This window comes from Lutra lutra, chromosome 5, assembly GCF_902655055.1.
Source record: "Lutra lutra chromosome 5, mLutLut1.2, whole genome shotgun sequence".
In the NCBI taxonomy this organism is placed as follows: Eukaryota; Metazoa; Chordata; class Mammalia; order Carnivora; family Mustelidae; genus Lutra; species Lutra lutra.
The window spans coordinates 65,335,509-65,357,780 of NC_062282.1; the positions used below are offsets into that span (position 1 = coordinate 65,335,509).

Below are 22,272 nucleotides of genomic sequence, written 5' to 3' on the forward strand. Positions count from 1 at the left end.
TTTTTTTTTTAAGATTTTATTTATTTATTTGACAGAGTTCACAAGTAGGCAGAGAGAGAAAGGGGGAAGCATGCTCCCTGCTGAGCAGAGAGCCCAATGCGGGGCTCAATCCCAGGACCCTGAAATCATAACCTGAGCTGAAGACAGAGGCTTAACCCCCTGAGCCACCCAGGTGCCCCAGTCTCCAGTAGCTTCTTAGAAATGGATGTGGGGGCGCCTGGGTGGCTCAGTGGGTTAAGCCGCTGCCTTCGGCTCAGGTCATGATCTCAGGGTCCTGGGATCGAGTCCCACATCGGGCTCTCTGCTCAGCAAGAAGCCTGCTTCCCTCTCTCTCTCTCTCTCTGCCTTCCTCTCCGTCTACTTGTGATCTCTCTCTGTCAAATAAATTAAAAAAAAAAAAAAAAAAAGAAATGGATGTGGGAAGTAAAATTTTTGAGATCTTATATGGCTGAAAATATTTATCTTCTCATATGTTGATTGATGACAGTATAGATATTTAGGATGGAAATAGTTTTTCTACAGAACAGTGAAGGAAATCTTTGATTTTCTTCTAGCTTCCATAATTGCTGTTAAGAAGTCGTAAGTTGGGACGCCTGGGTGGCTCAGTTGGTTAAGCGGCTGCCTTCAGCTCAGGTCATGATCCCTGCGTCCTGGGATCGAGTCCCACATCGGGCTCCTTGCTCGGCAGGGAGCCTGCTTCTCCCTCTGCCTCTGCCTGCCTCTATGTCTGCCTGTGCTCGCTCACTCTCTCTCCCTCTGTCTCTGACAAATAAATAAATAAAATCTTTAAAAAAAAAAAAAGTCGTAAGTTACTTTGATTACTGATTTTTTGTATATGCCCTAATTTTTAACTCTGAAAATTTTTAGAATCTTTTTGCCCAGTATGCTTGTTGTATGTCTGTAATTCATCCATTGTTCTGGGCATTCAGTCTAGAAACATCCTTTATTCCTGAAAATAGAGTTTTTATTTCCATTATTGTGTTTTTAATTTCCAAGGGCTTTTTTTTTTTTTTTTTTTTACTTTGCCTCTAAATGTTCCTTTTTAAAATTAATTAATAGTACTCTCTTCTTTCTTCTTTCATGGATCCATATGTTCTCATATCTTCAATGATACTAATGATGGCTTTTGTTTTTGTTTATTCTCTGCATAGTCTTACTTTCTCCCAAGTTGCTTTTTTAGGGGGAGAGGAGAGTTGGCATTGGTTATTTTGGTCTTTGTCTCTCATAGTAGAACATTTCCATATATGTCTGGTAAAACTTGGTAGTCTATCCAAGTTTAAGGGTGACAGACTCAACCGCTGATGAAAGCTGCAAGTACATGGGAGGACTTGTCATTTCTGTACTTCCCTGTAGGTGGAACTGACTGCCCGTTTCTTAGAAAATACCTTCAGTGTCTAGGTCTTTCCTCTTGGGCTGGATGGGTTTTTCAGAGAAGACGTCCAGTCTCCTACAGAAAGGGTAAAGACTGGGATGCCAGGTTTTTGGAAGATAAGTGTGGGGAAATAGCAAGGGTCTCTGTGTTCAGCATGTGTGTGTTCACTTCGTGCTGCTCTTTTGCTTTGGTGCCCTTGCTTCCCAGCTGTGCCTGGTGTCCTAGTCCAAAGACCCTCTGTTTTATTGCTCCACAGTGTTAACCTGTAGTGTAGAGTCTAAAATGTTCTTAAAGAGCGTACAAACCATCCATGCTTATTTTCCCTTATATCCTTTCATTCTCCTTCAAAGAAGCTTTGCACTGCCATTTGCACAGCTTATTGAAGATTCTTTTTTTTTCTTTTTTCTTTTTTGGTAAATAGGACTAAATAGAATTGCTCTTCTCTATTGCTGATTTAGGATTCAGCTTTCTCAATTCTGCTAAGTCAGTTAAAATCCATCCCTTTGCTAAAGTTACAGACTTCGATTAAGAATCATCCTTAGGGACACTTGGGTAGCTCTGTCGGTTAAACATCTGCCTTTAGCTCAGGTCATGATCCCAGGATCCTGGGATCAAGCCCCACATGAAGCCCCACATCAGGCTCCCTGCTAAGCAGGGAGTCTGCTTCTCCCTCTCCCTCTTCCCCTGCTTATATTCCCTCTCTTGCTGTCTCTCACTGGGTGTTGTGTAAGACTGATGAGTCACAGACCTGTACCCCTGAAACAAATAATACATTATATGTTAACTTAAAAAATAAAAATGATCCTTAAAGGGGAAGCTGGGTAGCAAGGTCGGTTAAGCATCTGATTCTTGATTTTCAGCTAGGTCATGATTTCAGGGTTGTGAGATTGAGCCCCACATCGGGCTCTGTGTTGGGCGTGGAGCCCACTTAAGATTCTTTCTCTCCCTCTCCTTCTGCCCCCATCCCATTTCTCTCCCTCTCTTAAAACAAAACAAAACAAAACAACATGGGGCGCCAGTGGTTCAGTGGGTTAAAGCCTCTGCCTTCGGCTCAGGTCATGATTCCAGGATCCTGGGATCGAGCCCCACATCGGGCTCTCTGCTGATTGGGGAGCCTGCTTCCTCCTCTCTCTCTCTGCCTGCCTCTCTGCCTACTTGTGATCTCTGTCTGTCAAATAAATTAAAAAAAGATCATCCTTAAAACATGACATACTTGCCTTATCTAGTTAATTGCTCACTCCTGGTTTTGTAATCAGCATCTCTTAAGCCACCCTCCAAATTAGAGGCTGGGACCTTGACAATTACCTGCATCTAACCACACATCCATCCCCCATCACCTACTTTTGCACCTTCCTGCATCCAAAGTGATCAGCATTCTGTATGTTCATCATTTCCTTTCCATTTTTTACGTAGTTTTATTATATCTAAGTGCCTATAAAGTATATGTTTATATTTTAGTTACTTCCTACTGTATATTATAGGATATCATGCTATATGTAATCTGTTGGGACTTTTATTTTTCACTTTATATTATAGAGTACTAAGGTTTGTCCATACTGTTACTTATCACTGTAGCATACTCATTTTCAGTACTATGTAATATTCTATTGTGATTATACTTCATTTCCATTCCATCTTCTAAAATTTCACTGTTACTGTCTCTCTTCCTTTTCTCTTCTTCCTTGTGGATTTTTAAAAGAATCAGTGGGATTTTAGGAAGGAACAAAATTAGAAGTGTGTATTAAATCCACCATTTTTACCTGGGCTACCTAAATGATCTTCAAAAGTAATTTTGACTATATGAGATGTTTTTACCTTACTAACTCTTAGAGTCTTCACCCTGCATAAAGTATGACTCCAATGCACATACTGTAAACTTCAGTTATTAGCATTAGTAGATGACACCTAATCATAGAAAGCCAGCAAGGAAGGATCTCTGTGGTCATCCAGTCTAACTGTCTACTCAATGCATGTTCCTAATCAGGAAGCCACAGATAGTACTCTTTGACCCCAGAGGTACCTTTCAGTTAATAACTCAGAAAAATGTTGAAATTTCTTTAGCTTTTGTAACCTTACTACAACTAAATGTGGGGTTTCCATTAGACTGTTTAAATATTGAAAATCACCTCAGAACCCTTTTTGTTGCCTCTGGGGAAATCTAAGGGCCTCAGAGCCCAGGTTAAGGCTGTGGTTTTGAGCACCATACAATAAGACAGAAGTTTAAGGGGCGCCTGGGTGGCTCAGTCGTTAAGTGTCTGCCCTTGGCTCAGGTCATGATCCCAGAGTTCTGGGATCAAGCCCCACATCAGGCTCCCTGCTTGGCGGGGACCCTGCTTCTCCCTCTGTCCCCTCTTGTGTTGCCTCTCTCTCTGTGTCTCTCTGTCAAATAAATAAATAAATTTTATTTTATTTTATTTTTTTTTTTTTTTAAGATTATTTATTTATTTATTTGACAGAGAGAGAGATCACAAGTAGACGGAGAGGCAGGCAGAGAGAGAGAGAGAGGGAAGCAGGCTTCTTGCTGAGCAGAGAGCCCGATGCGGGACTCGATCCCAGGACCCTGAGATCATGACCTGAGCCAAAGGCAGCGGCTTAACCCACTGAGCCACCCAGGCGCCCCTATTTTATTTTATTTTTTTAAAAAAGGACAGAAGCTTAAACTTTTTTTTGTATCTTTTTTCTGTTGCAGGGATGTCATCAAGTGGCTGGTCAAAGTAGTAACTGAAGACGGATTAACTCAGCCCCCAAATGGGAATCAAACCTCTTCAGGAACAGGAGTCTTAAAGGCCAGCAGTAGCCATCCTTCTCCCCAGCCCAACCTGACAAAGAACACCAATCAGCTGTAAGGGGCAGGCACAAGTTTTCCTTCCCAGGGCTGTTGGGATTTATTGCTTTAGAGAACAGCAGCATTCCTTAAAGAAGTTTCCACAAAATTAACAAGCTCTTGTAACATAGGCTGGTTCTTACTAAAAACTATCTTAGTTTGGCTACAGGCTCAATTCTAATCCAAAGTTAAACAAGCAGATGCTTTCCCTCTCAGATGAATAGGACTTAACAAAATGAACGTAAGTTTACAAAGTTAAAGTGAAACAAAAAAAGGGGGGATTCCATGAGACAGTACCAGCTCACAGCTGCTCATCACTTCAGCTGACCACTGATGGAAAAGGAGGAGTCACGGACAGTGGGTGTGCTAGCAGCCTCTAGTCCTCAAGGACCTTCGGGTCTCTCCTCCAGTCCTGGGAGAAGAATAGCAGTTTAACCTGCAGATTCTAACAGATTATAACAGCAATGGCTCAGACCAGGGAAGGTCCCATCACTTTAGACCACACTGAAAAGAGATTCCTAGCATTTCTTTTGGGGGTTGAGAGTGGTTTTGGCATTTTTTGAGAGATGCCAGGATTGTAGGATCCAGACCTGTGTCCTTGCACAAGTAACCTACTATGCCATGTCAGTCATATTGTTAAAAGCCAGTCACACTTGGCATTTCAAATACAGCATTTGTGCCTAAATGCACAGCACTGTTTTATAATCTAGTTACACCAAACTGATTTTCATATAAGGTCTATTGGTTTTAACTAATTTAAGAGACAATCTCATATGTAAAAGGAGAATGTTTAGAACAATAAAGCATCTGCTTGACAGAGTGGGGGAGGCCCTAAAGTTGGGTTATCTCTAGAACCTCAGTATATAGACCCAAGAGAGAAACAGACACTGTTCCTTCAATGGGAGAAAAATCTTTATTATAATCTAAATTATTTTATTATAATCTAAATTAATATTTTTATTTATTATAAGTAAATATTACAAGAAATAAAAATAAGGCCCTCTAAAAGTCAATTTATCATGATGTTAACAACAATAGACACTACCATTTACTATTAATGAGTGCGTATCTGCCAATATCTCACATAGCGCTCACAACTTTATGGACTAGGTGGTATTATTCTCCCTTTTTTAGAGAGGAGAAGACTTGGGCTCAGAGCAGTTTAGTAATTTGTCAAAAGTTGACCAGCTTGTCATTGCAGAGCCACAATCTGATGCCAAAGCCCCTGGGCCACCTATTGTGTTACTGACTGCAGATTTTCTGAAAACAAAGCCCTTTCTTCTGTCACAGATAATAATGCATGTTTAAAAAGGCTGGCTTCAGGCCAGGCCCACCTTTCTGAGGGGTAGCCTAGATTCTTTCTGCCACATCAGCCTGGCTTTCTCCCATATTTAGGTCTGATGAGAGAGAGGGTCACAGTCTACCAGTTGAAGCTCTGAGACTGAACTTAGTAAGAGATAATTGTAAAGGAACCAGGGACAGGAAAACCATATGGTAAATATGTATTTTCTTCTGTAGCAAAGAAATGTGAATAACAGTCATTCTGGACCTGTTTTTTCATCTGGAAAATAGAAAAGTTATAGACTAGATGATCCTTAAAGTTCTCTCGGTCCTTAAGATCAGATGTTTCTGTTTTTGAATTTAAAAGTAGCTTGCTTTTCCAGCTCAACCACAGGTTCTGAGAGGTTCAGATAGTATGATCTGGCAAGAGGGATTCAGGTAGGTGAAACTGCTAAATAAAAGCACGCTGATGGCTTGAGTAGTTCTTTGTGACCTAGTGTGTGCTTCACAAGATCATTTAGTACATGGGTGGGAAACTCTAAGCTGGCCGGGTGGCTCCTGCCAGATTCTCCCACTCACTTGTGTTCTGTGTTCTGGACACAGGATTGTGTGTCAGCTGCAGAGGATGCTGTCCATAGCTGTAGAGGTGGACAGGACCCCCACGTGCAGCTCCAATAAAATTGCCGAGATGATGTTTGGGTTTGTGCTGGACATTCCTGAAAGGAGTCAGAGGTGAGTCTTAGTTTTGTTTCTGTTTTACGTTCTGGGAACAGAAATTCTTTCTTTCTTTCCTTTTTTTTTAAGATTTACTTACTTATTTTAGAGAGAGAGTGAGCAGGGTGGTGGGTAGGGGCAGAGGGAGAGGGAGTTTCAGACTCTAAGCGCAGAGCCCAACTGGAGGCTTGATCCCATGATCCCGAGATCACAACCTAAGCTGAAACCAAGAGTCAGATGCCCAACCGACTGCACTACTCAGGTGCCCCTGGGAACAGAATTTCAAAAGAAAATTCCCAACAGTAGTTAAATTGGGGAAAAAAAAAAAAAAGAGGTGGAGAGAGAGTTTCTGTCTCTTTAAGCTTTTGAAAAAAAAAAAAGGTTCTCAACAAATTATTTGCAACCAAGGCATAATTGCATAATTTCTTGAAACAGGCTGGATACCATAACTGGAGCCTACAGTTTCTTTATTCATTTGGCTAAAAACTTTATCATCCCACAAGTTTGATCTATTCCCTGATCCACAACTACAGAGCCTGATATAAATGTTCATTAAAGTCTTGATGGGTGAATGAAATAGGCGTGTCCCATATTAGGGGAAGAAGTGGTGAGCCAAGAGTGAAAGCAGATGGAGCTTAAGAAGAAGGAACCTGTTAGGGTCCGTGATCAAAGGAATGAGACTGATACAAAGCAAAGGTCAAGCAAAGCTTTATTTCACGCCAAGCATCAAGAATTAAACTGACTGGTCAGGGCTGTCTCTTACGAAAAGGTGACGATGACAACCCTGGCAAGGCCGCTCCCAACGTGGCCGCTCTGGACGAGGCTGCTCCCCAGACAGGGGCTGCTCCGGCGAGGCCGCTCCCTGAGGTCATGGCTTGGGGTGGCCTCTGATGGCTCTTACAGCTCTTACAAGAGCTCTGACAACTCTGACAGCTCTTACAAGAGCTCTAACGGCTCTTACAGCTCTTATAAGAGCTCTGACGACTCTTCTACTCCTCCCCAGCCTAGCCTCGCAGACTAACCTTTATAGGGGTGGTTGAGCCCCGCCCACACACAGGTGGCCAATGGGATCTCACCTCAGTAAATATATGCACGCCCCTCTGATTGGATGTCTTCACCTGGCCTGACTCACCCTTGTATCTAGGCTTTGCAAGTAAGGTCCTCTGGGAGGGGCAGGGTCAATCTAAGTTCAAAGCAACGAAATGGCCCCCTCTGGCCAACCAGGCCCTTACAGAACCCAGTTTCTCTACCAGTGAATTAATATAAAGTATTCCCTTAGGAGATTAAGAAACAGATTTCTTAGGAGATAAAGAAACAGAGTTCTAACCAATGATTCCTCCTTTTAACCAGTAATTTTAGAATCTAGAGAAGAAAATAAATGAATATGAATTCATGAATAGTTGCTAGCACAGGAAATAACTATGAGAAAGCCACTGTACGATAGTGACCCTCAAGGAAGTTATCACCGTCAGCTCTATGTTAGACTTCTCACACCCATCCCCTAAACTCCCAGTTGGCAGCCAAGACTATTATATAGTTCAGGTTCCTCTAGTAGAAGAAAATGTCAAATTATATAGTACTGTAATAGAGATTTAATGAAAATACCCCCACTAAGATTAAGAAAAACATTTATTGGGTCTCTGCTGTGTGGCTGTCATTGTCACATTAAACTCTCATATTTTCATGAAACTATGATGTTATTCCTATTGAACAAATTAGAAAAATACTCAAAATTGTGATACAATTAATCCAAGTTTGCATAGCTAATTAGATTCATAATCCAAATTTAAAGCCAGGACTTTTTAATCCCAAATTCAGTATTCAAAGGGAGAAATATGCTATAGTAGTCAGACCAAAAGAAGTGTACATAAATGTCATGCTTGTTCTGTCACTTTGTCATGAATATTTCATTTGGGTCCAATCCCATACTGTTCATTCAAGCCCAGATTCTTATGAAAGACGGGAAATCTAAGGAATGGGTAACTATAAACACATTGAGACTTAACATTGACAAAAATAATTTAAATAAAGCCTGGCCCTATTTTAAAACTCAGAGAGGGCGGGGCACCTGGGTGGCTCAGTGGGTTAAGCCTCTGCCTTCGGCCCAGGTCATGGTCTCGGGGTCCTAGGATCGAGCCCCGCTTCAGGCTCTCTGCTCAGCAGGGAGCCTGCTTCCCTTCCTCTCTCTCTCTGCCTGCCTCTCTGCCTACTTGTGATCTCTGTCAAATAAATAAATAAAATCTTTTTTAAAAAAATAAACTCAGGGCAAATTGGCAAGCACCCAAATTATACTGGAATATACTTTATATACCCTTTGCCTTGGTTTATTTAAAATTTTATTAAGTTTTGGGGCACCTGGGTGGCTCAGTGGGTTAAAGCCTCTGCCTTCGGCTCAGGTCATGGTCCCAAGGTCCTGGGACCGAGCCCCGCATCGGGCTCTCTACTCCGTAGGGAGCCTGCTTCCTCCCCTCTCTCTCTGCCTGCCTCTCTGCCTACTTGCGATCTCTCTGTCAAATAAATAAATAAATAAATAATCTTTTAAAAAATAAAATTTTATTAAGTTTAGGTAAATGTACATATGATTAAATCATATGACTAATTTACATAAGTATTCCATGGATTTTGACAAATGCATAACCCATGTGACCTATTATTTTCCAGTGGCTTATTGATAGTACATGGAAACCCTGAAGCCTTGCCAAATTCACTTATTATATCTACTAGGAATTTTTTGTGGTTTTCTTGGGATTTTCTACATACACAATCATATTATCTGCAAATAAAAACTGTTTAACATCTTCCTTTCCAATCTGTATGCCTTTTGTTTTATTTCCTGCCTTATTACATGGACAAGTAATCCAATAGAATGTTGAAGAAGTGATAAGAGCAGACATCCTTGCCTTATTCCTGCTCTTAGGGGGGAATCATTCAGTCTTTGACCAATAAGTATAATGTTAGCTGTTGACGTTTCATAGGGGTCCTCTGTCGGATTGAGGAAGCTTCCTTCTGTTTCTAGTTTACTGAGTGGAATGTTTTTATGAAGAATAGGTATTGAAATTTGTGTAATACAATATTTTCTGCACCTGTTGAGATAATCATAATTTTTCTCCCTTTATTCCATTGATATGGTTAATTACACTGATTAATTTCCTAAATCTTCCATTTCTGGAATAAAGAAATTATACTTCATTGTGATATGTTACCCTTTTTGTGTATTGACAGATTCCATTTACTAATATTTTGTTAAGAACTTTTATATCTGTGTTTATAGAGATATTGATCTATTATGTCCTTTTCTTATAATGCTCAACTTCATCCATCTTTAAAGAAATATAAATTAAAACTGTGAGATACCATTTCTCACCTATCCAAATAGTAAGAATATTGAAGAATAATAAATACATTCCATCAGAGAGGTTTTAAGAAAGCAGATACACATTGCTGATAGGAATGCAAAGTGGTACAAACCTATCAGGAAAATTAAATGTACATTTACCTCTTGACCCAGCAATCTCATTTCTAGGAATTTGCCCTGAAGACACCCTTCTAACAGTATGAGAATACAATATGTAGGATATTCACTACAGCATTATTTGTAATTGTAAAATATTAGAAACTACCCAAATGCCCACCCATAGGGCAGTGGTTGAATATCTATAGTATATCTGCACAGTGGAGTATTACACAGCTGTAAAAAAAAAATTTTTTTTAATAGGAGTAAAATTTCTGAGCTGATTCCAAAACATATTCTTAAGTCAAAAAAGTAAAATACAAAAGAATATGTATAGTCAATACGAGTATCTTTTTATATGAAAGAATTTAAACATGTACATAATTATGATCAGCTGTGAAAAAAGAAACAAAGTTTAGATAAATGGCAGACTAATCAAATTGCCTACATACAAGGGGTACATGAGAATGGCCTCGAAAGGAGAAAAGGTACTGGGCCGAAGTGGTGATGGTACTAATGATGGCATAATACTTCCAAGTGTACTTCTTTGTATAATTACAACTTTTAGAATTTGGGAACCATGTAAGTGTTTATAGTCTCAAAAAAAGGAAAATAAATCAACAAGGGAGTTGAAAGGTCTATCAAGGGAGGGCCTAACATTTACTACAGATGCAAATTAACCTGTGCTTTAATAAATAACATAACTGGGGTAAGGGAAGGGGTATGAGGGAGAACAAGCCCAAGTAACTTTTTTTTTTCAGTTTTTATTTTTAAATAATTATGGATTCACAGGAAGCTGCAAAAACTAATACAGGGAAATCTATTTACCTTCACCCTGTTTTCTCCCAGTGATTCCATCATACATTACTATGGTACAGTATCACCAACAGGAAATTAACATTGGTAGAATCCATAGAACATATACCGATTTCACCCATTTTATATGCACTCATCTGTGTGCAGTGTGATCACACGTGTAGATTCATATAACTACCAGCACAATCCAGATATACAAAACTGTTCCATCACCACAGGGAACCCTTTCCTTTTATGGCCACACCATCCATCTTCCCCAATCCCTGGCAACCACTAACCTGTCCAAGTAACTTAAAACACAGTATTTGGACTGAGTATTCTCAGGCTAAAGAGAAAATGGACTGTAAATAAATATTGAACTCTAGTTAGTGGATTTCTCTTTCACAGAGGTACGAGTTAACAATTCAAAAACTACCTTATGTGTATTCTAGGATTAAACAAATAAATGTATTGTGGATAATGAGAACCAGGTTTCTCACTGTCAGAGAAGAGAATTCTGCATATGAAAAGGGGGAAGGATAGAAGGAACCCTGTGGTGCTGGATTGGGATTGGAGATAATATGAACTTGGGGTTTCTAATAAATATAGGTAAATAAAGGAATTTATTCATATATCTTGTTCCTTCTACAACCCATTGAGAGAGTATAGAAATAATTACACCTTATAAGCTCACCTTGTACCCAGAATTTGTTTCTAAATACCAGTTTACACTAAAAGGAACCAGAGTTCCTTGAAGAAAAGGATATTTGCACAGGTGAGGTAGGGAAAAGTACAAGATGAACCCAGAACATCTCGTGCTAAGAAAATAAGAAAATGTTCAAAGAATGTTCAGAACATGTCAAGTTAAAGGGCTTCTGCTGACCAAATCTGGGATAATTTGAGCATCAAAACAAATATGGACAATAAAAGACAATAAACTATTAAATAAGAAACTACGGTTCTAATACAAGAAGGAAGGAAGAGAAGGGACGCTCTTCCTTTCAGTTGAAAGCCCACTAATAAATGTAAGAAGAAATCACGAGTTCAGAAAAAATGCCATTTGATAACTATCATGATAGTTCATTCAGGTATGAGTGGATATTAAAATGGTGCAAGTTCGTGGAGTACCAAGGTATTTTCATAATCTCATAGTATATTGCCACAAGATATTCATTAATTATAATAGGAACAGTAATAACTTTATGGTGAAGGCACTACCTTCATCACTAAGTGTTCAAAGTTAACACCAACAATGCGACAAGTTGGCATCATCTCCCTTTTAATATGATGCACTGAGAAAAACAAAATATAGTTCTTACAGTACAAAATGGTTATACAAAAATGTATAACCTCAATCTAATCGTGGAGCAATATCAGACAAATCCCAAATGAGAAATATTCTGTGAAAACACCGAACTGCACTTTTTAAAAATGTCAATGTCATAAAAGACAAAGTAAAATTGAAGAACTGTCCCAGATCAAAGGACTTACAAAAGCGGACAACTGAATGCAATGTGTAATCTTCGATTTTCTTTTGCAATAAATAGCATCATGCGGACAATGAAAACAATCTGCTTTAAATCTGTGGATAATAAAATAGTAGTGAATTGTAGTAAAGTTAATTTCCTGATTTTGATCATTGTATCTGGTTATCTAAGAGAATGTCCTTGCTTTCAGAATTATACACTGAAGTTTTTAGGGGTGAATGGGCATCATGTCTACAACTTACTCTCAGGTGGTTCAGAGAAAACAGTTGAAAGACAAAGAGAAGGATAGAGAAGATGTGATCAGCAGTTGGTGAAAAGTATGAAGGGGCAGAGGGAGAAGCAGGCTTCCCACTGAGCAAGGAGGCTGATGCGGGACTTGATCCCAAGATCCTGGAATTTTGACCTGAGCCGAAGGCAGACGCTTACCCTGCTGAGCCATCCAGGCATCCCTCTTTATTTATTTTAAAGATGTTCCATCTCCTCCTGGCTTGCTAATGAGAAGTTATTAGAATATCTTGCTGTTGTTTCCCCATATGTCATGTGTCTTTTTTCTCTGGCTGCTCTATTTTTGATATTCAACAATTTGATTATGATACCTACATGTAGTTTTCTTTACATTTATTCTGCTTGGGGTTTATTAAGTTTCTTAAATCTGTGACTTGATATTTTTCACCAAATTGTGAAACATTTTGGCCATGGTTTTTTTGCCCCAAACTCCTACCTTATTCCAGGGATTCGAGTACATGTATGTTGGGTTGCTTGTTACTGTTCCACAGATCACTAAGGTTCTGATGTTTTCTATTGTTTTGTTTTGTTTTGTCTTTTTTTTTTCTCTCTATTTTTTTTCTCTATTTCAGTTTGAATAGACTTCAGGATTCCTGACCTTTTATTTCACAGTGCCCAATTTGCTGTTAAGCCTATCCAGTGGTCTTTTTTTTTTCCCCCATTTCAGATATTGTATTTTTCAGATCTGGAGTTTCCAGTTGGTTCATTTTTATAGTTTCTGTTTCTTTCTGCTGATAGTCCCTACCTAGTCACTCATTATATACGTCTTGGTCTGTTGGTTGGTTGGTTACTCTTGAACATGTTTATAATAGCTGTTCTAAAGGCCTTGTCTACTAATTCCAGCATCTCTGGATATTGTTTGTTTGTTTCTCTGGACATTTTCCTCCTGGTTATGGGTCATATTTTCCTGCTTTTTCCCTTGGCTAATATTTTTTTGTTCTATGCGGGACATTATAAATGCTGTGTTGTTGAGGGTCTGAAATATGCTGCCTGTTTTTTTTTAAAAGAGTGTTGAGTTTTATTCTGGCGGGCGATCAATTTGTTGGCAGAGTAGTTTTCTCCTGTTGAGGCTTGTTTCTAGGATTTGTAAGGGTGCGTCTAAAGCAGCCCTTATTAAAGGGCTTGAGTCTTGAGGCCTAGTCCTTTTGGGGCCTCAACTGGAGGGGCGAGGTGTTCAGTGAGGTTTCTCCACTCTGGCTCACCGAAACCCCAGTGTCTCTTCGCACTGGAAGATCTCCAGAATCTCCTCTCGGCTCCCACCTTCCAGTTGCTGTTCTCTCTCAGGTTTTTGAGCTTCCTCCTGCACATGTGCCAAGGGCCCCTTTACACACATTTCTCGAGCTCCTTCTCCACTAATTCCAGCCTCAGCTGTCTTGACCATCAGTCTCTTTTTGCTCTGCCCAGCAAGCCCACTGCTTTGTGTTTGGGACCCACACTTTCCTCTGCCTTGGAAAGTACCCCCCCCATAAGAAATCTGGGATAAATGTGGGGTTTGCCCCTTTTGTTTCCCTTTTAAGAACAACAGTACTTTGGGATGCCTGGGTGGCTCAGTTGGTTAAGCAGCTGCCTTCAGCTCAGGTCATGATCCCAGCGTCCTGGGATCAAGTCCCACATCGGGCTCCTTGCTCGGCAGGGAGCCTGCTTCTCCCTCTGCCTCTGCCTGCCACTCTGTCTACCTGTGCTCACTCTCGCTCCTCTCTCTCTGACAAATAAATAAAATCTTAAAAAAAAAAAAGAACAACAGTACTTTAAAGCAGCTGGTCCAATGCCTGAAAATGGTTATTGCATATATTTCTCCAGTTTTATAATTGTTTATGACAGGAGGGTAAATCCAATGCCAAGTATTCTGTACATCTGGATGTTGGCCTTCCTCTATATCTTGTTTTTGAAACTCAAATTTGAATTGCTATGGATTTTGTAACTCCATTTCCTACTATGACCAATGCACTAAAATTACTTTTTTGTCCTTTGTATATCTCTGAGTTTGCCACCTGTGGATTATAAAACTAAGAAAAACGGGGTGCCAGGGTGGCTCAGTGGGTTAAAGCCTCTGCCTTTGCTTGGGTCATGATCCCCGGGATCTGAGATCGAGCCCCACATTGGGCTGTCCGCTCAGCAGGGAGCCTGCTTCCTCCTCTCTCTGCCTGCCTCTCTGCCTACTTGTGATCTCTATCTCTCAAATAAATAAATAAAATCTTAAAAAAAAAAAAAAAACTAAGACAAACACAGGCACTGGAAATAAAATTAGAAGATAAAATACAGTTTGAAATAAAATGTTATTGAATAGAAAAACTGTCCTGTGAGAGAAATAGGCCAAATACAGAATAGAAATTTGACTTTTTTAAAAAATATTTATTTGACAGAGATCACAAGTAGGCAGAGAGGCAGGCAGAGAGAGAGGGGGAAGCAGGCTCCCCGCTGAGCAGAAAGCCCAACTGGGGCTTTATCCCAGAACCCTGGGATCATGACTTGAGCCAAAGGCAGAGACTTTAACCCAATGAGCCACCCAGGTGCCCCGAAATTTGACTTTTTTTTTTTTTTTTTTTTTTTAAGATTTCACTTATTTATTTGAGAGAGAGAGCAAGAGCACACAAGTAGGGGGAGAGGTAAAGGGAGAGAATCTCAAGCAGACTTATCGCTGGACATGGAGCCCAGTGTGGGCCTCGATCCCACAACCCACAAGATCATGACCTGAACCAAAACCAAGAGCTGGATGCTTAACCAACTGAGCCACCCATATGCCCCTAGAAATTGAAATTTAAAAAGAATTTGGGTAATATCTTGCAAATCTCAGTCTAGGTTTTGATCTTGCGGTTGTGAGTTCACGCCCTGTGTTGGGCTCCACACTGGGTGTGGAGCCTACTAATAAAAGAAGAAGAAAATTTGTCAGAGAAAGTATACAGTGGTTTTTGCATCATTAAAGAAGTAAAATGGATTTTCACAAAATTGTAGACTTTTCAAAACTTTTGAATAGTAAGAGGGAAAGGTTAAAAATACTCATTTTGCTTTATAAACTTTGCTTTTCTTTTTTTTTTTTTTAAGATTTTATTTATTTATTTGACAGAGAGAAATCACAAGTAAGCAGAGAGGCAGGCAGAGAGAGAGGAGGAAGCAGGCTCCCCCCGCTGAGCAGAAAGCCCGATGTGGGGCTCGAACCCAGGACCTGGGATCATGACCTGAGCCGAAGGCAGCAGCCCAACCCACTGAGCCACCCAGGCGCCCCAAACTTTGCTTTTCTACAAATAATATATGTGCTTGGTGCAAAAGCAAAGGGAAAGGGAGAAAAGAGAAATGAATAGATACTTTACGATTTATCATTTTTGTAAATGGCAGTGGCACAAAGAACCCCTTATTTTTCCAGATGTTCCAAAACTACAAAGGGGCAAGATGTTACAGGAAAAAAACCTTTTGGATCAGGGCTAGCTCTGTTCCTCATCGCTGCACCTCCTTATGTGCTCACAAGCTATCTGCTCCTGGAACTGCTATGACCAGTAGACCTGACAAGGACTGACAAACAGACCTTTAAGCTTACACCTTCGGGCAGTCCAGAGATGCACGATTTCTAACATTCCTTTGGAAGCTAACATTGCTTTTAGAACAAGGAGCTTGAGGGCCACCTGGGTGGCTCAGTCAGTTAGGCAACTGACTCTGGATCTCAGCTCAGGTGTTGATCTTGGGGTCAGGGGTTCAAGCTCCGAGCCAGGCATAGAGCCTACTTTAAGAAAAAAATAATTAAAAGACCCTAGAACAATGAGCTTGATTAACCTTCCTGAAGCACAGCTGCAGTTTTGTAGCTTTTCCTCTCTGAGGTTCAGAATATACTGAATATACTTCAGCCCACCACTTGCTGGTCAAGTCCTGCACTGGGTAAAGTGACAAAGTCAAGGGCAAGAGTCCCTCTGGGACTCTCAAGTCCTAGACTTGAAATTTAAGAAGGTCCAATGCCCACAGCTGTGTATTTTTTTTTTTTTTTTTTTTTTTTTTTTTTACTTATTTCTTTTTGTCCAGGCTTTTCCCCCTCTGGTGAAATGCCTCCTGCCTTGAGCCTTTTCTCCTCCTAGACCACCATCCCGTGCCTCTTCCTCCATTAGAAGGCCCCTTCTGGTCCCCCGACCAAATGTACTCTCTCCCGTGCGTATCTCTGGAGCACCACAGGCAGCCCATGTGCCCGGGCCTGCACTTTATTTCAGTTCCCACTGCATACCTTTTGCTTCTGGTCAACAGTCAGCTTTTTGAGAGAAATCCCTTCTTTTACTTATCTTCATATTCTTTGCTGTGCCAAACAGTGTCTGGCACATTGTGGACATTTAGAAATATTTATTCCCAGTATTAATTCTCTGCTAATAGGAAGTTAATCTTTTTAATGTGTCCTAAACTTTTCTTTTCCAAATATCAAGGACCCTTCCCTCCTTCTGGCAGTTGTTCATTCATGAACAAACCCACCTCTGTCCTGTTCACAAGGTTTGCAAATTTGTAGGTCTCTATCATATTCCTTCTTGACCTTCTGGTTTAGGGCAAAGGTTAGAGCTTTCAGAGGGAACTGTGGTGTGTATTTCTTGAAGTGACAGAGGTGGTAGTTAACCCTCTTTCTCTTCCCCACTCAGGGAGATGTTCTTTACTACCATGGAAAGCCATCTTCTGCGCTGCAAAGTGTTAGAAATCATATTCCTCCATAGCTGCGAGACGCCCACCCGCCTGCCCTTGTCTCTGGCCCAGGCCCTCTACTTTCTGAACAATTCCACATCACTGCTCAAGTGTCAGGTACGAGCTTCCCTGTCTCGGGCAGGCCTAAAACACCTTCCCCCCCTCACCCTTGAGCATGTAACTGAAGAAGGCACCCCCTACCAACTGCTTTCGCTTCTCCACAGTCGGATAAAACCCAGTGGCAGACATGGGACGAGCTGGTTGAGCACCTGCAGTTCCTGTTGTCCAGCTATCAGCATGTGTTAAGAGGTAAGCAGCCGAGATTGTAGGGGAGTCTCACAGTGGCCACTGTCATGAATTGAAGTTACACGGGGGATTCTAATTTGTTAGCCTAAGGAAAGCATCATTCCTTGGTTATAACTGTAGGAGCAAGGAATGACTTCTTTGGAATCATTGTTCTAAAACAGAAGAAACCACGTACATTTTTCATGGCAGATAATATGGTGGTCCTTGCAATTATTGGGCTGTACCGGCAAGCAGCAGCCATCATACCTATCAGGTCAAAGTACTTTGTAATGACCTGATTAGACCTAGCATTTTACCCTGGCCCATCACTGTGACGTCATTGTTGGGTTGTTTGCTCAGTGACTGTAGACATTATAAACATTGGTCAGTAGGATACAAACCCAGAGCCAATCAGTGGGAAGGGAAAAGCATACACCTCGCGGAAGTTGTAAGGCGCTCTATAGACTGTGAAAGTGGCTTTGCTTCAGTCCCAGGCGGAGCCAGTGATCAAGGGGGATCCAGGAGGGTTAGACTAATTAACACTCAGGAAGCGAATATTGACCAGGGTAATAATGGAATAGCTGCTTCAAATGAGAATGATTTTATTAGCCAAAGATTAATAAGACCCCAGTTCCCAATTACTGATGTAATTATTAATTCCAAAAGGAAAAATAGTAACTTTTTTTTTTTAACAGATATTTTTATTTACTTGAGAGCACACATGAGCAGGGGGAAGGAGAGAGAGAATCTCCGGCAGACTCCCCACTAAGCACGGAGCCCAAAGTGGTGCTCATTCCCATGAGTCAGGGCTGAAACCAAGTCAGGTGCTTAACCAACTGAGCTACCCACATGCCCCAAAAGATAGTAACTTTTTAGGGGAGAAAACACATTCCTCTCAATGTGATGTCCTGAGAAGGACGCGTCATAACTTAAGCAGTGTCCTTGCCAAAAATCCATGACCTGAATCTAATCACAAAGAAGCATCAGACAAATTCCCACGGGAGACACCTTCTATAAAATAATTGGTTTGTGCTCTTCAAAAGTGCCAGTGTCTTAAAAACAAAGACAGACCAAGAAACTGTTCCAAATTAGAAAGAAACTAAAGCTCATTAATACTAAATGCAAAACATGGTCCTAGATGGGCTCCTGAACCAGGGAAAAGAAGCTATGAAGTATGTTATTGGGACGACTGATGAAATTTAAATAGATTAAATAATATTATACTAATACTAAATTTCCTATTCTTGATAACAAACCTGGCTATGAAAATAATCGTCCTCAGTCTTAGGAAATCCAGAGTGAAGTACTGAGAGGTAGAAGGGCACAATGTTCAACTTATTCTCAAACAGTGAGGAGGGACAGTACATATTTATATGTAACTATATGTAAATTTATGCATTTCTATATAATCCACATTTTATATATATATTTTTTTAATTTATTTATTTGACAGAGATTACAAGTAGAGAGAGAGGGGGGGAAGCAAGCTCGCCACCAAGGAGAGAGCCCAACTCGGGGCTCGATCCCAGAACCCTGGGATCATGACCCGAGCCGAAGGCAGAGGCTTTAACCCACTGAGCCATCCAGGTGCCCCCACATTTTATATTTACTTGCCATCATCATGTTGAGGTTGATTTTAGCTCAGTAATGGCACTGGGGAAGGTACAATGGCCCTTATACCCTTTTGGGCCTAGAACTGAGGAAGCTTTTGTAGAGAAATAAAAAAATACATCACTGAATTTAAGACAGAGGTCTGGGTTTGAATCCCAAATCTACCACTCTGCTAACTTTATGTCTCTAAACCTCATTTTCTTCTGTGGAGTGGGCATGGTAATATAGAACTTTTAAAGACTGATTGTTAATAGATGTGAGAAAAAATAGTGAGCGCTCAGTCGGTGTTAGTGAAATCTCAGACTGCCTTTTTGCCCAGCCCGGAGTAAGCTACGAGATCTTTACATTTCAGGCTCTTGTAACTAAAACTTGAAAGTGCATTTTCAAGGCCATGACATTTGTGGTTGTGTTGTTTGTGCATTTTTTAGCACCCTCAAAGAAAGGTACAAGTCCTTCTCAGAGCAAAGCCCCAGAGGCAAATTCCATGTTGTACTTAACCTCATCAAAGTTTACATAATTGTTCTTTTGGAAATCAAACAGAAAGGTTAATATTAAAGCAGACTGGTTTCATTGAAAGTTCACCTTTAACACTCCTTGTTTACTTCTGTTTTGCTTCCCAGGGAATACAGCTGGTCCTTGGGCAATAGTGACTTAACATGGACATGGGATCCACTTTCATTCCAGAATATTTTTATGCTTCTAACAAGGGAGAGGAAAGCCTTAGACCAGTGTACATTCGCCAAGAATAAATAGGTGTGTTCCAATGCTATTTTAGCCTTACCATCCTCTCCACTTTCTTTGGAAACCAAAAGTTAAGAAGGAGAAAAAATATTTAGAGCCAATAGTTTGGAAACAGTGTCCTCCTAAGAAGACAGCTAAATGGTACCCTGAAATCATCAGTATCCCTGTCAGTAGGCTTTTAACTGCGAGGGCTCCTTAGTCATCCCTGCCCTCTGCAAGTGGCCTAAGGACATTGTTGAAGGCATTTTGGGTCAGCCTGAGTTGTCCAGCTCCACAGGAAGGAGAAGAAGGGAAGAGGTTGGGCAGCCCAAGCTTGTCCTTTGTTTAGGGGAACATCTTTAACTTGTTCCCCTAAAGAAGAGAAGAAGAAAGGCTAGGGAAATTCACACACCCTGGTGTATGTAATTCAGTTACCTGGTGAAGGTATCATCCCCTTTTCATAGAAGGGGAAACAAAAGGCTGAGAGAAAAGTATGTGCAGAGCCAGGATTCAAACCTAGGTCTGTTGCCAAAGTCTGTGTGCAGTGAAAACACACTTGGAAGGAATTATTGTTCTATGAAATCACTGGATGAGATTAGAAGGTGAGAGTTTAAGGAATTTCCAACTCCCTGTTTTCTAAACTCTCTGTACATGGTTAAACTACTTTTGCATGGGGAAAACTATATCCCGAAGCCCCATACTTTGTAAATATTTCCAAAGAAGGCAGAGCAGCCCCGTGGAGGCATAGATGCTAGGCTGCCAGATAAGCTCACATTCTCTGGCTGAGAGTAGCAGTCCCACTGCACCTCAGTTCCACAGCCATGCAGCTCAAGTGTGAGCCTCAGCAAAATTGCGAATTGCTTTATGCCATCAGTTTTCCTGGTATTTGTGAATTATTAATGCCTCTTATTTTTAAACTATGAATGCTAGGAATTTTAACATACAGTATTTAAAGGAAGAAAAACATCTGCTTTTCCTGTATTCCACTTGGCTAGACAACTTGGGCAGGATGGCCTACAGAAGTCAGACCTCAGTTCATTTTGAGGAGAGACACACACACAGCCTTTCTACAAGGAGCCCTATCCAGAGAGGAGAAAAAAGCAAATGCAGGCAAGATCTGGTCAAGTCCTATTCATCCAGGCAACAGATACTTACAAAATGCCTTCTGGGTGCCTGGCTCATTGGGAAAACTTCAGTGAATAAGACCAACATGGCCCCTGCCCTCACAGAGCTCACTGTGAAGAGATTGACTCTAAACAAATAATCACATAAGTAACATATAATCACAATTAAAATAAATGATCTGAAGGAAAGAAGAAGTGCACAAAATAGGAGCACCTAATCTATTTTCAGAGGGACCCGCAATGGCCTCTCTGAAGAAGTGATACTTCAGCTGAGCTAAGAAGTGCTGGTGGGGCACCTGGGTGGCTCAATCGGTTAAGCACCTGCCTTCAACTCAGGGTCCCGGGATGGAGTTCCACATGGACTTCCTGTTGAGTGGGGCATCTGCTTCTCCCTCTGCCTCTGCCCCGCCCCCGCCCCCTCCACCCCCACTCACGTTCTCTCTCTCTCTCAAATAAATAAATAAAATCTTTAAAACAAACAAACAGTGGTGACTGGGTGGCTCAGTGGGTTAAAGCCTCTGCCTTTAGCTCAGGTCGTGATCCCAGGGTCCTGGGATGGAGCCCCGTGTCAGGCTCCCTGCTACGCGGTGAGCCTGCTTCCTCCTCTCTCTCTGCCTGCCTCTCTGCCTACTTATGATCTCAAATAAACAAATAAAATTTAAAAAAAATTAAAAACAAAAAACCAGTACTGGTGTTAGCCAGACACATAGGGCAGAGTTTTCCAAAAAAATTAAAAATGGCATGTTCAAGGGCCCTGAGGCAGGAAGTTATTTAGTGAGTTTAAGGAACATAGAACAAGCTAGTAAGATTGGAATGTAGAGAGCAAGGGGAGAATAGCACGATGAAACTAGAATAGTAGTAGGGCCTTCTGGGCCATGTTAAGAAATGCCAACTCAATTCCAAGAGTGAAGAGAAGCCATCAAAGTGGTTTTGCATAATGTTGCTCTGCCCTCAGGCTGAGTAGTTTGGTAGACCAGAGATGTGTGGGGGTGGGGTGTGGATCATGTTGGTGAGGGTGTGGGTTGTGTGCAGCAGGGAACACAGTGAATGGGACAGAAGCACTTTGAAGATCAGTTTCTCAGGCCTTGGGTGACTGAGTCTGAAATGTGGCTCCAAGGTTCTGCCAAAGGATCTACAGAGAAGATAAGCGAAGATAAAGAAGATACAGATCTACAGAGAAGTGGGGTGTGGCTATTGTGTTGGAGATTCCTATAGTGATGGTGATGATGATGATAAAATAATAATAGTTACCCCTGGGGGGCGCCTGGGTGGCTCAGTCAGTTGAACTTCTGACTCTGTTTCTGCCCAGGTCTTGAGTTCAGATCTGTGAGCTCAGGCACCTCACTGGGCTCTGCACTCAGCATGGAGCCTGCTTGAGAGTCTCTCTCTCCCTCTCCCTCTGCCCCTCTCCCTCTCCCCCTGCTATAAATAAATAAATAAACAAATAAATAAATAATCTAATTTTTAAATGGTAATAATAATAGTTACCCCTGGTAACCTGATCCAGGAACCTAACAGTAATACTATGAACCAGAACATCTTATGTAAGGCATTGTGCTAAACCCTTTACATAAATCACCTCACACAGTATTACCAACAGCCTCTGTATGTTAAGACCTCGCATGCCTACCGAAGCATTAAATCCAAGGCCTTGCCAACTGGAGCAGAACGGCTGAAGT

The 22,272-nt window shown here is 41.1% G+C and overlaps 1 protein-coding gene across 1 annotated transcript in view; it reads left to right on the plus strand.

The window, feature by feature from the left end:
- SIMC1 (SUMO interacting motifs containing 1) overlaps positions 1–22,272 on the plus strand; it is a 71,049-nt gene that overhangs the window by 46,311 nt on the left and 2,466 nt on the right. The window contains exons 6-9 of the mRNA XM_047729138.1: positions 4,062–4,214; positions 6,081–6,209; positions 16,814–16,970; positions 17,078–17,162. Coding sequence (XP_047585094.1) covers positions 4,062–4,214; positions 6,081–6,209; positions 16,814–16,970; positions 17,078–17,162 — 524 coding nt within the window. The remainder of the gene's footprint in view (positions 1–4,061; positions 4,215–6,080; positions 6,210–16,813; positions 16,971–17,077; positions 17,163–22,272) is intronic.